This window comes from Mus caroli, unplaced genomic scaffold (genome assembly GCF_978045245.1).
Source record: "Mus caroli unplaced genomic scaffold, Mus_caroli_1 scaffold_18, whole genome shotgun sequence".
Classification (NCBI taxonomy): Eukaryota; Metazoa; Chordata; class Mammalia; order Rodentia; family Muridae; genus Mus; species Mus caroli.
Window position 1 is genome coordinate 90,869,070 of NW_028227273.1, and position 16,577 is coordinate 90,885,646.

The 16,577-nt window shown below is 37.8% G+C and overlaps 1 protein-coding gene across 7 annotated transcripts in view; it reads right to left on the reverse strand.

Moving 5' to 3' along the window:
• The window catches only part of Scaf8 (SR-related CTD associated factor 8), a 178,982-nt gene that overhangs the window by 122,283 nt on the left and 40,122 nt on the right, over positions 1–16,577 (reverse strand). For 4 of the 7 annotated variants that reach the window (XR_003835293.2, XM_029471345.2, XM_029471346.2 and 1 more), the window contains exons 4-9: positions 15,392–15,553; positions 11,655–11,808; positions 10,756–10,886; positions 6,455–6,631; positions 5,139–5,218; positions 3,331–3,448 (exon numbers count right to left, since the gene is read on the reverse strand). Coding sequence is in view for 6 of the 7 variants with exons in the window: in XM_029471345.2 (XP_029327205.1) it covers positions 3,331–3,448; positions 5,139–5,218; positions 6,455–6,631; positions 10,756–10,886; positions 11,655–11,808; positions 15,392–15,553 (822 nt within the window). In the remaining variant the exon portion in view is untranslated. Of the gene's footprint in view, positions 1–3,330; positions 3,449–5,138; positions 5,219–6,454; positions 6,632–10,755; positions 10,887–11,654; positions 11,809–12,233; positions 12,327–15,391; positions 15,554–16,577 lie in introns of those variants that run through there. The other 3 variants (XM_085833109.1, XM_029471347.2, XM_085833110.1) reach the window with 2 other exon arrangements.

Here is a 16,577-nt window from a genome sequence, read left to right on the forward strand (position 1 = left end):
ACACAGCATTTGAAGTTGGCAAAGAGGAAGATTCATAACATTGAAATTATTTAAAAATTAGTAAAGTTCTCTCTACTCCTTTAGTCTCACTTCTGTATTTAAAAAAGTATTCAGTGGATCCAGGAGGCAAGTGACATTTTTCCTGGTTACATCCTGATAAGCACATCTGGTTTCTACAACTATGTATTCATGCAAATCAATAATAAACAAGGAACATAAAAAAGCACTGTTACCATCGGCTTTCACATCAGCTATCGGCTTCTAAGACTGGCACCTAACATTCCTATGTACCTTGATTCTATTGCCTTCAGGAATCCTTTGCTTCTATTTTATCTGTAGAAATGACAGCAAAGTCTATCAAGGGTGTCACTGAATGCCATGTGATACACTGACAGCATTTATCTAAATCAGCACTCTTATAACTCCATATAATCAATATCCTAAAATTTACTTGACTCCACAAACAACACAGCAGAGTGTCACCTCTGTTCTTTCTTTCTTTTTTTTTTTTTTTTGGCTATTGTTTGTTTTTGAGACATGATCCTTCTATGTAGCCCTGACTGTCCAGGAACTAGCTGAGGAAACCAAGCTATTCTCCAATTAAGAGATTTGCCTGCCTCTGCCTCCTGAGTGCTGACAGTAAAGGCATGCGCCACCATTGCCAGTTCCATTATATTCTGAAACAAAGTAAAATCAGATATCCCGCTGACAGTGCTTCATCATTACTAAGGTGAATATTTTAAAGATTCTTTTAAAATTTTACTATTAGCATTTCATCTTGAGGTATAGTTCTAGTAACATACTTTGACTATCCTACTAATCAGCAAAATGACAAAACTCTTAACAACACAACAGAAATCATTTCATTATGATAAAGCTTCTATTCCTCTATAATTCTGGCCATTTTCTTCTTAATTAGAAACACATTCCAGTCTTTCAAATGTTCTTAAACCTTTCAGGCATGTCCCTTCTTATTCTAGGGCCTTAACCCCAAGGCACACTGTTGCTATGGCTGACCTGCACGGAGCAGGATGGTACCATCTTAGTGCGGGATAGATACATGGATCTAATGTTAACAAAAGCACTTAATTTTTCTGCAAATCTTATTCTGTCTTTTTGTTGTTGTTGTTTTTAAGATTTTAGAGCCAGGCATAGTGGTGGATGTTTTTAATCGCAACACTTGTTAGACAAAGGCAGGTGGTTCTCTGTGAGTACGAGGCCGTGTCTACATGATGTGTTCCAAGACAGCCAAAGCTATGAGAGCCTGTCTCAAAACCACCCCTTCCTCTAATTTTTATTTGTATGTATGTATTTATGTGTATGTGTGTCCTGGGCATCTGATCTCCTGAAGCTGGAGGTTGTAAACCACCCAGCATGAATGCTGGGAAACTACCTCCAGTTCTCTACAAGGAGCAGCAAGTGCTCTCAAGCATGGAGACATCACTCATTCCATCCCGAATCACACAACTTCCTCCAGTGTGGTAGCCTGAACAGGAAGAGCCCCCAGAGACTAATGTGTCTGAATGCTTGACAAGAGAGAATTCCATTATTAGGTGTGGTCTTGTTGGAGGAGTGTGTCACTGTTGGGGTGGACTTTGGGGTCTTATATAGTCAAGCCATGCCCAGTGTGGCAAACAATTTTCTGCTGCCTGTGGATCAGTTCCTTCTCCAGCATCATGTGTGCCTGCACCCTGTCATGCCCTGACATGGTAATAATGAACTCACCTAAGACTGTAGCCAGCCCTGATTAAATGTCTTCTTTATAAGAGTTTCTGTGGTCATGGTGTCTCTTCACAGCAATAGGAACCCTAACTAAGACAGCATTTTTTTTATCATTAGACAAGCTTTGGACAATGGAAACTTAAGTTCTCTTTCTTTTAAAAGGATTTTTTTTATTGTATGTGTCAAAGTTATGAAACTAAAACATGAGTAATTGGTTCTCTGGTTTGTGAGACTTGCTGCTCTCAAATGACCAGTCTCCTTCATATTGGGAGTGCAGCCTTGGCTTGCTGCTTCTGCTAATGCTTCTGAGCTACATACAGAAGCTCAGCCTGTCCTATGTACAGCTGTTACTGGACAGAGCATCACCCTTGACTCTATGAACTTTGTAGTTACTATCCTGTATGACTGACTCACACAAACATGCCAATGTGTACCTTTCTGTAGTCTTAAGAGAATATCGCTTTTGCGATACCATGCCTCTTACTCAGATCAACTGAATCAGAACTTGTTTGTCAGATCATGAGTTCTCGAGTATCTCTGGACACCTCCATGTTACACTGTTTGCATTTACAAAGTCATGTTCAAGCTCAGTATCTCAAATTGTTCTAAACTTCAGAAGTACTAAGTCCTGTCCATGATGACAGCACCCTGAACTGTTACCTCTGTTCCAGAGTCTGGGTTTATGCAAACATTTGGACTTCTTTAGAGAAATGGTTCTACATCTTAGGTCAGAACTACTTTCCTGTCCATCTTTATATGTGTTACTTGCCTAAAAATATATAATCACATGTAAAATATGTTTATGTTTATAGGTTATTTTAAATTCATGACTGATCATTTTTAGTGATTAAGGCCCAGTGTGGTTGGTTATCTGGTTATCTACCAGTGTTTCTCATACAGGTCTCAAGTAGGTTTTTGTAAAACTAAATCTAACTCTGTAACTTGACATATTTTATCACTTCTAAAGTGAACCTTTTTTTTTTCTTCCACATTTTAGCATCTCTGGAACTCCTAACATCTCAAAATGATACAAGGATACTACATATTAATTTAGAAGGGTTCCTGCCTCTTAGTTATACATAAAATGAAGGCAATTCAATACCATTAGCTACTACTTTGCATTAGATATTTTGTCTCAGTGCACTTCAACTTCCTTTGGAGTAAATGGGAGTCATGGTACATTCCTCATAAAAATTTGTAAGTAAAAATATGCCTCTCCTATTTGTAATGAAGTTCCTACCACATGGCATTATCAATAAATTTCTTTTAAAAACCAGTAATATCAACATAATTGTCATTAACTTCCTAAACGAGTACAGCAGAAAGGAGAAAACATGAAGCTTTAAGATGTTAACTCCAAAATACGCATCTGTCTTCTATCATGAAATTCATGTTGATACATCATTTTGTTACACTGCCAGACTTTTTTTTATTTTAATTAATAATAGGAACAGCTATAAAGGTCTTTGAAAGGAAATACATTAGAAAGGCCATAAAGTAGCTGGCAAAACAAAGATGAACGAAAAGCTCCAAAGACTAAGAAGGAACACCACTCAAGCGTCCCCCGGAATGCCCATTTGCAGAGTGCAGTAACTGGGGAGCACGGACCTTCTGAGGCTGCTGCTGCTCCAGGAGCTGCTGTCGCAACTGCTCCAGGTTCTGCTGCTGCAGCTGTTCTGCTATCTGATGGAAGATGGAGTTGTTCACAGACTCCGAAACGTGAGAGCTGAGTGAGAAACAAAAGGTGAAGCTGCATGTTAAGATGACAAAAGGGAACGGAGAGCAAGCAAGCAGGCAGGCAGGCAGGCAGACAGCAACAGCAACAGCAACAACAACAACACACACACACAGAGACACAGACAGCACTCCACACAAGGAACTCTACTGCAGTGTTCTCTTCTTGAAATATTAATAACCAAAGTGGAATATTCTGAAACATCAATCCATTAGAAGAGAAAGAACTCAATAACATTTCAACAAAAAAGCATTATAGGTGCTCTGTTACGAAGCTGACATCACTGCCTCATGCTACACATATAAGTGGACATGCTATACATATAAATTAGTAACTTTTATTATGGTAATGTACAACTGCAAACACTTGTTTCAAAAAAGGTAAACGTGTAAACATTATCAAGTTAATGACTCACGTTTTAATCGTGAGACCGTGGAAAATGTCCTATCAACCAGGATGTGTAAAATCTACAATTATCACTGCCCATAAACTTTATAGAGTATGTGTCCTTTAAAAAAGCATCATGTTATGAGGTATGTAAACAGAAACAGTGTGTAGATAAGAGAAAATAATAATTTAACTACACTCTTGGTTACCCCTGTAATCCTGGGTGCTAGAGGCTAAGACATAAGAAAAAAGAGGGAACCCTAAAAGGAACAAGCAGGGTAGTGAGAGGTCTCCAGACGGTTGTGACCTGGAGCAGATGAACCTATGGGAAGAATGGTATCTATCTTCAAATATGACAGACGCTGTCATGAAAGAAATTGGAGTCTACTGATTTTTCTTTCAATACACAGCGTTTGAATTGATGTCTAGAAAATGAAGGAACTCAGCTCAACAGAACATGTCACACTAAAACAGTCCACAAACTCTTTCCTCGCAAGGTGGGAAAGCACTGACTCTCCCCTCAGGACCATTGACAGCATCTTACACTGTTTAGCATCCTCATCCACATGACCTCAAACGGCTCTTCCAACTTCACTGCTTATTATCTAAAATACTATTTTAAACGTCTGTCAAGAAAGTCCCTATTGTACTTTATCTTATGTATTCTCACACATTATCCTGGTATATAAGATCTGCTACATCTGCTTAGGTGAGATCCCACTCATTCTCTCCCAACTTCCACCTCATACTCTCCTATTGGTCTTTACAAACACACTCACAAACACAGGGCTCTGTACAGCCATTTAAGGGGAGAAAGCAACAAATTTAAATAAAAATACAAACTCCATCCATTGAAATAAATAAAGCCCATATAATTCCAATCCTTAGAATTCCTAATTCTAACTAGTTCAATGTACTTCTCAGAAATTGGCAAATACTCTAGAAGTGGACCCTGACAGAAGCATCTGTCTACCTATTACAAATATTCTTACAACTAAGTTATTTTATGCCAACAAAGATATAAGAAAACATCACAACTGGAGTTACTAATGCTTATCAATTTTCCTATAGGGAACTTTGATATATCACAACCATTTGCAAAGATCTGAGAAAGAGTCCAAATAATCTTGTTAAAACAGCAAGCCCACCGCCCTTCACAATTTTGGTGCTTAGAGCCTGAAACAACCCAACTTTTGAAAAACTCACTCCAACTCTTAAGTCTGCTAACATTCCACCCAGTATTTAGAACAACAGAAAAAGAACACATGGGTATAAAGAAAATCATAATTCTTACAGTTGAGGAGTAGGCATTTCCTTTTTGGATTCTTCACTATGCTCAGAATCTTCCCCAAAATCAAATCTATCCATCAACTTCTAAGGAAGGGAGAAAGGCGAATTAAAAAAGTGCTTCCGACATGCATATTACAAATGCTACTGAAACGCGAAGTAAATGTTCTGTGCTGTTGTCCATTATTCTGTAGTAGAGTAGGCATTCTGAGCACATGTTTAGAGGACTGTAACATACAGCAGTCCCCTCACACAGACATCAAGGCAACTCCATTCATTTGTACACAGTGAAGTCTGAAAACATTGCTGCCGTGATTTTTCAAAAGAGATCGCAATCATGCATTACTGGTTCTTCTTTTCTCACTATGCTTACTTTATTTCTTAGGCATTAACACAAGTATGTATAAACGTTTTTAGATGGCTTAGCTCTATCTCTGGTTTTAAGGCTCCTGTGGAGGTTCAGGAATCATCGGAGGACTGAAGGGATACGGCATCATCACAGAGCAGAACCACTTTTGACAAGGCAGTACAACTGCTAAAGCACAGCACTGTTTTTCATGACAGAGTCTCTCTGTGTAGGGGCTATCAAGAAACTTGCTCTGTAGACCAGGCTGGCCTCAGACTTAGGGATCTCTACCTGTCATCACCTACCAAGTAGAAAATGAAGGATTATGGAACTGTAGCTTAAAAAGCCATCTAGAACCATAACCAACTGTTAACTAACAAGTACTTCATGATAAAATATGGTCTACCTACTAGGAATAAATTAGGAGCAACTGGTTAAATAGCCAAGTCATTATCCAAGAAATTAGGATTGAATTCCTATGAAACTAATTATAACGAAAATAACATGCATATACATGTTTGTATGTGCATATGTAGACACACACACATAGCATTTCCAAGATACACTCCGGACAACTATAATGAGGCTATCTTTCACACACACACACACACACACACACACACACACACACACACACACACACACACACACAAACATCATTCATAAAACAGCTTCAATTTTAAAAACACTTTTTCCATCGTTAAGCCTATACATAAAATATACAATAATATTAACTTCTAGAAATTTTTCTTTGAACTTTCAATACTGATTATTTTATCAAGCCAAATGATAGAACACAGACACTACTTGGGAGGCTGAGGCAGACAGATTAGGTATTAGTAGCAAACACAGGCTACATATAGAAGGTCCTATCAAACACACAAGTCTGTAATAAAACATAATCTACACAGCAGAATCTATATAATATTACATAGTCTTCAGTTCACATGTAACATATCAGTAGCTTTAATCACTACCTTGTTGAAAGAGACTCCCTGATCCAAGGGCGTAAGTGTGTTGGCTGCAGCAGCTGCAGCTGTGAGCTGTGCAGTGAGTGCCTGTAACTGAACCACAAGACCAGCATCCAAGGCCTGCAGGATAGAAGGCTGAGGCTTCTGCTGCTGTATCTGTAAGGTTTGTATTAGCTGCTGAAGCTGGAAGAAAAAAAAATTATCATAATTTTGGGTCAGTACTCGGTCTTTTGGATAAACATTTTTTTAAGATTTATTTATGTATATGAGTACACTGAAGCTGTCTTCAAACACTTCAGAAGAGGGCATCAGATCCCATTACAGATGATTGTTAAGTCATATGTTCAGCTGGGAACTGAACTCAGGACGTTTGGAAGAGCAGTCAGTGCTCTTAACCACTGAACCATCTCCGGACCTCTTAGATAAACATTTTTGACAAACTTTATCATTTTTCAGAGAAAAATGTTTTTATGTGTTGTGGTTTGAATGAGAAATGCCCCAATAGGTGCATGTGTTTGAACATGTAGTCTTCCTGGTAATGGTACTACTGTTTGGGAAGGTTATGAACCTTGAAGGGGGCCATGGAGTGGAATGCACAGCCTGGTCAAAGAAGTGCATCACTGGAGGCTAGAGCCAGGCTTTGAGAACTTACAGCCTTGCTACACTTCATTTCAATTCTTGGCTTGGGTTTGCAGTTAAAGTTGTGATCTCTGTGACAAAATGTGATCAGCCAGCTTTTCTGCTCAAGATGCCTGCTGCCATGCTTTCCTTGCTACTATGGATTTTCTCCCTCTGGACATCATCTAAGCAAAATAAACTCTTCCATAAGTCACTTTTAATTATTGTGTTTTAGCACAGAAATGAAAACTATTACAGAAGTTGGACAACCTAAAGACATAAAGCTAATATGCTTTGCTGGAACAATGGAGGCTGAATGGCTGGGCCTGTAAAAAGCAGCCACAATGAAAATTGTCTGGGAAATATTTCCTCATCACAAAAGCTGTGGACAGCAGGGGACTGAGACTGCATCAGGTGGCAGGCACCATAATTTACCAAGTACTTTCTTCAACACTGTACTGGGTTTAAATGATTGAAGGTGCCACCAAAAAAAAAAAAAAAAAAAAAAAAAAAAAAAAAGATTAAAAGTGGTGCTATAGAAGCTAGAGATTGCTCAGAGATTAAGAGCACTGGCTACTCTTTCAGTTGTGACCCAGGTTCAACTTCCAGCACCCACATGGTAGTTCACAAACAACTATCTGTAACTCTAGTCCCAGGCAGCCAACACACTTCTTTAGCCTCTGTGAATACTAGGCAAGAATATGGTGCAGACATTCAGGCAAAACACCCACATACATAAAATAAAGAGTGGTGATGTACTATGTGACAGGGTCAGATTACCTGAAGAAGCCAGGAAGGCCACTGGCAAAGGTGAAGCCTGAGTGGCAGTGGTGATCCTAGCATAGTGAAGATGCCAGGACTGGGATAGTGAGGTATGAGGAAGAGCTGGCCTTAGCCTATGAGATATACATGTGTGTGGTGAGCAGTAGATCCAGAGAAAGGTTACTGCTGGATCCTCTAGAGCCAGCCCAGATCATGATTAAGATACGGAGCTTTTGTATACTGTTGGGTATTGGTTTCAGCTTGACTTCGCTGTAACTGCCCTGGTTCTTCCTTCTGGGAATAAGAAAATATACAATGCATTTTGGAATTTACAGGAATCCACAATGAAGAGACCTGTGGATTTTAAAAGAAATACTGGCCTCAAAGCATTGAAACTTTTACCTCAAAGTGTTGAAAATTTTAAAGACGGTGGAATTTTTTTTATTGCTGTAGCATATTTTATATTATGACAATATAAGATTTAGTGAACAAAAGAAAATTTATTGTTTAAAATGCTGCATGTCAAAGTTAACAAAGAGTGGAAAGTCATAGGAAAAACTTGTAGATGTCAACCTGAAGACAAACCTAGTGTCACTTGGGGAAAGAGGACCTCAAGATAAAAACTCCCTCAATCAGACTAGCCTATGACACTGTCTTAGCAGGTCACTATGGGTGGTGCCATCCCTAGGCGAGGGGGCCTTGGAAAGGAAGGAGAATGTGATCCTAGAAATTTGTAGTCTCTGCTAGCTCCAGGCAGCCTTGGCTTCCTTCAGTGATGGACTGTCACTTGAAAGTATAAGCTAAAAGAAACCCTTTCCTCCTAAGCTGCTTCAGTCAGTGTGCACTAGAGCAGGGGAGCAGATGAAGTGGGTGGCACTTAAGCCCCTGAAAGCCTGGCTTACTTTTTGAAAGTCATGAATGAGATTACACATGCAATAGTCACACTGTAACAACAGCACAGAGAATCCCTCGTGAGTCTGATGCTTCCACTAAGCCCCTCATCCTTCTTCAGTTAATCCCACAAGGACAGCAGCTTCTTTATCAGTCACATCTACTGTCTGAGAACCCATTTCCTGAAAACAGGAGAGAAATCTGCTCAACAGGACGTGGTCTGAGACTCAACGGATTGTGTAACTTACTATTCTGAATAGAACAAACTACAGCAATATCTATTCCTGCTTTTCACCCATCTTTAAGAAACAAAACAAAGCATGGAGCTGAAGAAATGACTCAGTGGCAGCACTTGCCACACTTCGAGATGTCTCAGGTTTGGTTCCCGGCACTTATGTCAGGCAAGTCCCAACCAGCTCCAGATGACCCAAAGCCCTCTGGTTCCAGATATACACATAAATAAAGTAAAAATCTTCAAAACCACAACTGAAAAGCACTTAAGAGAGCTGGTGAAGTATCTCTGTGGATAAAGTCTGATTACCTGGGTTTACTCAACGCCCAGGAACCAGCTGGTAGAGCAAAGGAGGACAGGCAGAGTTGACAACAATCATTTTAACACATCCAGTAAAGAGGGTTTTTTTTTTTTTTTGGTTTTTCGAGACAGGGTTTCTCTGTGTAGCCCTGGCTGTCCTGGCACTCACTTTGTAGACCAGGCTGGCCTCGAACTCAGAAATCCGCCTGCCTCTGCCTCCCGAGTGCTGGGTAAAGAGGGTTTTATTGTTCACAACAACAACAAAAAAAGAGTAAATGACAGAGTAAATATGCCATTTACCCCAATCTGAATATCACAAATTACATGCATGCATTGAATGTTGTATTACCGCTTCATAAACCATTACCTTGTTAATAAAACCATTCAGTGTAATTTTTACAATTTATAACTGTCAACAAAGATTAGAAAAATGAAAATAGCAGAACTACAACTATTAACAGCTAGTATGAGAAGATATAAATACCATTCAGGGGAACAGTAAACAATCTATCTTTAAACAGCAGTAAGAGAAAATAAAGTTAGTCATGCAATTATACAAACACCATAATATTAGATCATATATTATACTATTACTAGAATATTGCCTATTATATTACTATAATATTATATTACCTTATAAGGTAATATAATAATATAATATAATATTATATTATAGTAGATCATATATTATACTATTACTAGAATATTGCCTATTATATTACTATAATATTATATTACCTTATAAGGTAATATAATATTATATTATATTATAGTAGATCATATATTATACTATTACTAGAATATTGCCTATTATATTACTATAATATTATATTACCTTATAAGGTAATATAATATTATATTATATTATAGTAGATCATATATTATACTATTACTAGAATATTGCCTATTATATTACTATAATATTATATTACCTTATAAGGTAATATAATATTATATTATATTATAGTAGAAAAAAACAACATAAAATGACCTTACCACTACAGTCAACAACAAGACACACAACTCTTTACAGCACTAGAATGGAGGAAGCAACATGAAAGAGGGGAGACAGGGCTGTCCTGCCTCTCCATTAGACAACTGAACCATTCATTCCTCTGACATTGTCATTTCCCAAGAGCACTGTGAACATCACCACAGCAGTAACTTCTCTAAAGTGGCGTTAAATTCTCTTGGTTCCTGCCACAATGACTACAGGAAGCACCTTGTTTTATCAGTGAGATAGTAATGGCACCTAATGATGGTTGGCATATGCTATGTGCTACCTCAGTAATCTGATATAGAAAAAACTTACAACAGAATACACATTAACTACAAGATAATGTCCATGAAGAATTACTGAGTAAAAATCATACAAGTGTAACTTTCAAGCACAGTGCTCCCATGTTGACAGGAAAGGACAACACACCATAAAGGGGTTTGCTATGGAACCACACATTAGGAGGACGACACATTCCAAACCTCTTGACACAACCTAAGGACTCACCTGTTGACCTTGAGGACTTTGTAGGATCTGAGCAACAGCTGCCAGTGTGTCTGTGTTTGTTATCTGAGATACCCATGGATCAGGTAAGCCTTGGACCACATTGGCTGGAGTAACAGGTGTCACAGGTGTTCCTTTTAGAAAAGACATCACACGGACCAAAGAAGGAAACAAGTAAATGATACTTTAAAAAGGTACAAAGATTTATTCAGCTAACATATAAAACGTAAGCAGACAGTATGCTTTCACTTTATTGCCTCCATCTTGAAAACGACTTACAGCCTTTAAGTAGTTAGGTAGTTTTACAAACAGGAAGGCAGTTCTCCACTCCAAGCCCCATGTGATCTGTCTATACTTATCTTAAACAAACTAAGCTACCACTTCAATGAAACCTGTCAGCAAAGTTTTACTACAGAAAATTCTTTAACAGGGGGACATAACAAAAATACAATCTTTCCTGGTAAAATCTGTGATTTTTTTTCAAAACTCTTGTTTATACACAGATGTTTGTAGACAACATGTTTGTACAACAACGAATGTTGGGTTCAGAGTAAAAGCTGAAATATTTAAAATATTGCAAACAATAAAATTTTTAGATAATTACATTAAAGCAATCTTGGCTTTATTAAGCGATTTTGGAGTTTTTCTTAAAAATGACATTCCCCAAATAACCTGTAAACAAGTTAAGTTACATATACATGTTTAAGGAGTTATAGACAACCTAAATCAGGAAAACATTCATTGAGAACTGGGGATGTGGTTCAGTGCAAAAGTTGGCACTTGCCACCACACTCAGCCTTCAAGTCTCTAACACTGGACAAACTCCTCTGCCCTGTAGCGTGTGAACATTGGGTAAGCAGTGTAACTTGAGTCTCCAACAAGTCTGTACAACAGAAATGTACCTGGAGTGTTGCTCATAGCTGCAGTGGTGCTGGCCAAAACAGGCGTGACAACTGGGGGAGGAATCCCTGCCGCCATATCCAGAAGAGGCTGGATAATCTCACTCTTAAAAACATTATTCTTCTGCCATAAGTTTAATACTCTCACTATTTTACTCTAGAAGAATAAAGAAAAATGATTTCAAATGTTTGGCTTTCAAAATATTAGCACAATTCATTTCACAGATTATCTGAGCATAGGATATAAAGAAGATTAAAATATTTTTATCACACATTACATCTCTAAGACTGTTTTCACTTTTTCTGCTTTCAAAACTTTAGCATACTCATTTCATTTACGTTATTTGGACTTACAAAGAGAGACTAAAATAGTTCAGTGGTAAATTCCAACCTGAAACTGTTTTTAACCATTCTGCAATCCCTAACTTTAGGCAATAGGGTAGTTACTTCTGATAGCTACATAAGATAAAGGAAAGCTACATTTAGCTGAAGCAGGTGACAGGTAGGCTCCACCTTCTATATATGCCAAGTCACATGGGATTGATAACATAGGTGCCTACAGAACTGCTCTAAAACTCCCACCTTTCCATGGGTTCCAGGATCAAATAAGGTTGGGAGGCCTGAACAGCAAGCACGTTACTCCTTGGGCCGTGTCCTCTGCCCTGCCCGAAGAACTCTGAGGCAGAAGCAAACTCTATCTCAATACAATGCGTACACACACAGAATGGTGAACTTTAACCCTGACTCACAGAATGCTTACCTTCTGAACTAGCAAGCAACTTCAGGACAAACTCCTCATCTAATGTGACTCTTAAACAAATTTCATTTTATAAGCTATTGAATAATTTTAGGGAGAGTATTTCTCCACTTAAGAAATGTAGCTCAGCGCCTTTGTTCAGCATGTTTCCCTGACCAAAAGAAAAAGGACAATTTACCAAACTTAAGTTCTGTCTAAGAACCTTGCCATCAATGTACTTTATACCCCAAACCATCCACTTCCTAGGCACAGTGCAAGGCATGGCCCTCCTCTACACTCTTTTGTCACTGTTCCTACCTACTCTCTCCTTGATGGGTAAAGTCAACTACCTACTAGCATTACTCAATCTGGCCCTCAGGGCAACAATTATGTTTCATATGAATAATGCTCTACATTATTTTGTGACTTAGAATAATCTGAATGTTCTATCACTTTACAAAAATAAATAAAATCTGTATGTTCTCCATCATTTGTCTTTTTCTGACAAGCCCTTTGAATTCAGCTGTGCATCCAATTCACTCCTCTCAAAGAATCTTACAGGTATATCATACTGTGTTTTAATCTTGCCTTGTTTAGGGTGTCTTAGGTACTTAAGGCTAAGTCCCATTTTTCTTGAGGTCCATATAGTCATGTAACATTTAAGCATCTCCTATATAATTCATGACGTATGTGCTGTCTGATACTTCTCATTTTCTCTGGTCTTAGGCCAACTGTGTCAATAAATTTTACCAACATTTCTTCATTTACAAAATGAAACATTTTTCTTGTCGTAGCATGTGCAGGTCTTAGACACAACCAACCTGGGACAAAGTTACAGGCTGTCAACAGTTACAACTACTGACTTCAATTACTACTTCACCTCACTTGAAACCCTCATCGTTCTCCAACAATGTTCATGAGAAATCCCATCTTAGTTCTCAAATTCTATTGACTCAATTCCTGCATACACTTTACTCAAGGTAATATAAACTTGAAAGGACTGGGTTGGTTCTACAGCTCTCTAGGTCACAGTCAGGACACTAAGAGTTAGTGAGTGGAGAGACTGAGTTCCATTAAGTGTCTCCTTGTTTGAAGGAAGGGTTTACAGATCCCAGAAGCTTCAGGTCTCTAGGTAAGTACATGCCCAGCAAAGAAAGGTGTACTAAAATGTTTCACCGTATTAGTGTAACCTTAAAGGTTTTTAAATTATTATTTAAAATAAACATTAATTACTCCGACTTCTTGAAATACAAGTAGTTTACTCAGACTATAGACTTACATCAGAGTAACAATCACCTGAACCCAAACTAAGAATAAAAGTCATCTCCATCCCCTTAATAATAACACACAAATTAAATCACGGCTATGTAATATAAAAGGTCTATACCCAAGAACTGCCAAGTAATACTATTCCAAGCCCATCTGTTACTTTTTAAGAAAAGAGGAAGGAGGAGGAGGAGGAGGAAGAGGAAGAAGAGGAAGAAGAGAAAAAGGAAGAGGAGAAGCTGCTGCTGTTCAAGCCTCGAGAAAGAAAACAATAGCTAAGTATGTAAAATAAAGACTTTGTTCACTTTAAGCAACATGCAGTTGTATACATTTCTATATTTCAAATGATGCCTACGAAAAATTATATAATGAATGGTTCAAGCCACTGATTCAGCTCTTGCTTTTGCACAGTGCGAGTACTTGGAGTACAGGCACTCTTTAGGCTTACATAAACATTTCTCAATGTCGGAAGTAAGTTCTTTAAAATAACAACCCCAGTAACAACATTCTGTATATCTAAATACACACTCCTCCTTTACTACTGGGATTACAGACTCAGCTAATCTTTCCTCATATGGTCTGTAAAATGCCTCATTCATAAAGACTATCCTGAGAGGTATTAGTCATGAAACCCACAAGATCAAGATGGATTTGTAGATTGCACCTGTCAGAAGTTCAAGAACAGCTGTATGACTTCTAAATCAGTGCTGCTAATTACTATTTCCAACTAATAAATTATTTTACACAGGATTCCATTATTAGAACTCATTAAGGTAGGTGACTAAACATCTCATTCTTTAGGACCACTAACTAGGCCTACCATAATACCAAAATAGTTAGAACAAAACACATGAGCTGCCAGGAAATATATCCAAGAATATTTATGAAGAATATGCTATAATAAATTTATTTCTACTGACTTTTAAAATTTAAGACATGACAGTGGTTAAAAATAAAGCTAGTCTTGTTATAAGCCTTAGATTTCTGATTCTTCCTTATAACACCCCTCACCCAATCTCTCCTTTTTTTAGTGTATAAGAGTGAGAAATAGAGAGAGAAAAGAGAGAAAATGGAAGGAGAGTATTGAATCCCTTGGAACTAGGGTTACACCGTGTAAGTAACATGACTGCCTGATCCAGGTGCAGGGACCACAATCCTAGGGCTCTGATAGAGAAGTAAATGTTCTTAACAGCTGAGCCATCGCCAGTCCTGTTTAGCCTCTCTTAAACTGTTCCTAGCTTTTATTAAAACCAGAAAACAGGATACCGTATCACTTCCAAATCAGTATCTACCTAGTAAATCCAGAGGAGATATGAAGAGAACTATCTCCTTTTAATCGTAGCTCTGGATCCTTTACCTTCTAATTACAGAATACTCACACACACTAAGATCTGAGTGTTGGTCTTCAACACTTAGAAAATTGCACAAAAGAAGACTGGTATGTAAATACCAACTCAAATAACCACAATACTAAAGTGGCTGTATGCATGACTAAATGTCTAATATAATTTCAAAATACTGAAAGCCATTTTTTTTCACAAAAGTTGCTTTGATAAATTAAAAAGCAGCAAAAGCAATTACACTTTCTACTCTCTAAAAGTTCTAAGAGTAAAAAGTGTGGGTGTTACAATAATTAAATATTAAAGTAGCTAAGAGGAATGTCAACAGGAGGTCATATAATAAGGTCATAAAAAGACTCTGAGAGTAACATACCTCTTTTAAGAAAATAATACCATACCTTGTCATCCCCAGGGCAACGATATAAATTCTGAAAAGTGCTAATGATGTTATTACTAAATCTGGGTGCAAACACATCCTTTTCTTGACCAAACTGATGCCGGGATTGTCGCACAATGGAGTCAATAACATACAGTCCAGGTACCTTGTATTCTGGTTTACACTGATGAGAGAAGAGTGAGAGGGGGAGGGGAACAGAAAGGTAAAATCCTTGATAGAAAAGACATTATAAACCCCATTTAAGCAAAAAAAAAAAAAAAAAAAAAAAAAAAAAAAAAAACCACTGCTCAGGCTGTAATGAATAGGCACTGTGCCTAATTCTTAACCATTTGTATCTGAATTAGCATCTACTTTGGCTATTCAATGCATTCAGATCAATTGTTACTTACCCAAGTTCCAAACTAGCACTGTTTAACTGACTTCAGTGACTAAAAACAACCTGATAGACATTATTATTTAAAAAAAAATCATTTAAAGATGTTAAAAACAGGGAGGGTGTGGGGGGCTTTTGGGATAGCATTGGGAATGTAATTGAAGAAAATACATAATTAAAAAAAATATTAAAAAAAAAAAAGCTAGAACAATGGAAGCAAGATCAGGACTGGGTTAGAAAACACTTTGGAGGCACGCATTAGACTGCAGTGCTAACACTTCTGTATCAGTAAAAGAACAAATAAAACAGCCTTTATAACAGGCTAAATATGTCCAGCCAAACATTTAAAACTGTCGCAATATCTCATCTATAAAGGAGACATGAAACTGCCACCATAAAAATTCTGGGAGAATTTGCAAACACCAAACCATTTAAACATTTTTCAAACTAGGCCACTGGGTCAATCTTTTTAACTTACTTATCTTTGATCTATTTGTAAACTAAAGATTTTCTACTTCTTAGCACAGTGTTTCCTAGCTTGCGTAGTTGGAATCAAGCTTTCTATTCTAGAACAAGAAACCTAAGAAAACTCAGCTTTCTTTTTCTTTTCTTTTTTTTCCTCCAGAGCTGAGGATCAAACCCCCAGGGCCTTGCACTTGCTAGGCAAGTGCTCTACCACTGAGCTAAATCCCCAACCCTGGCTTTCTTTTTCTTTATTCACTCCATCTATATGAGTATTTTGCCTGTGTGTATGGATAAGAGGACACAGATTATTCCCTGGAAATGGAGTTGCAGGTGGCTATGAGCTGACATG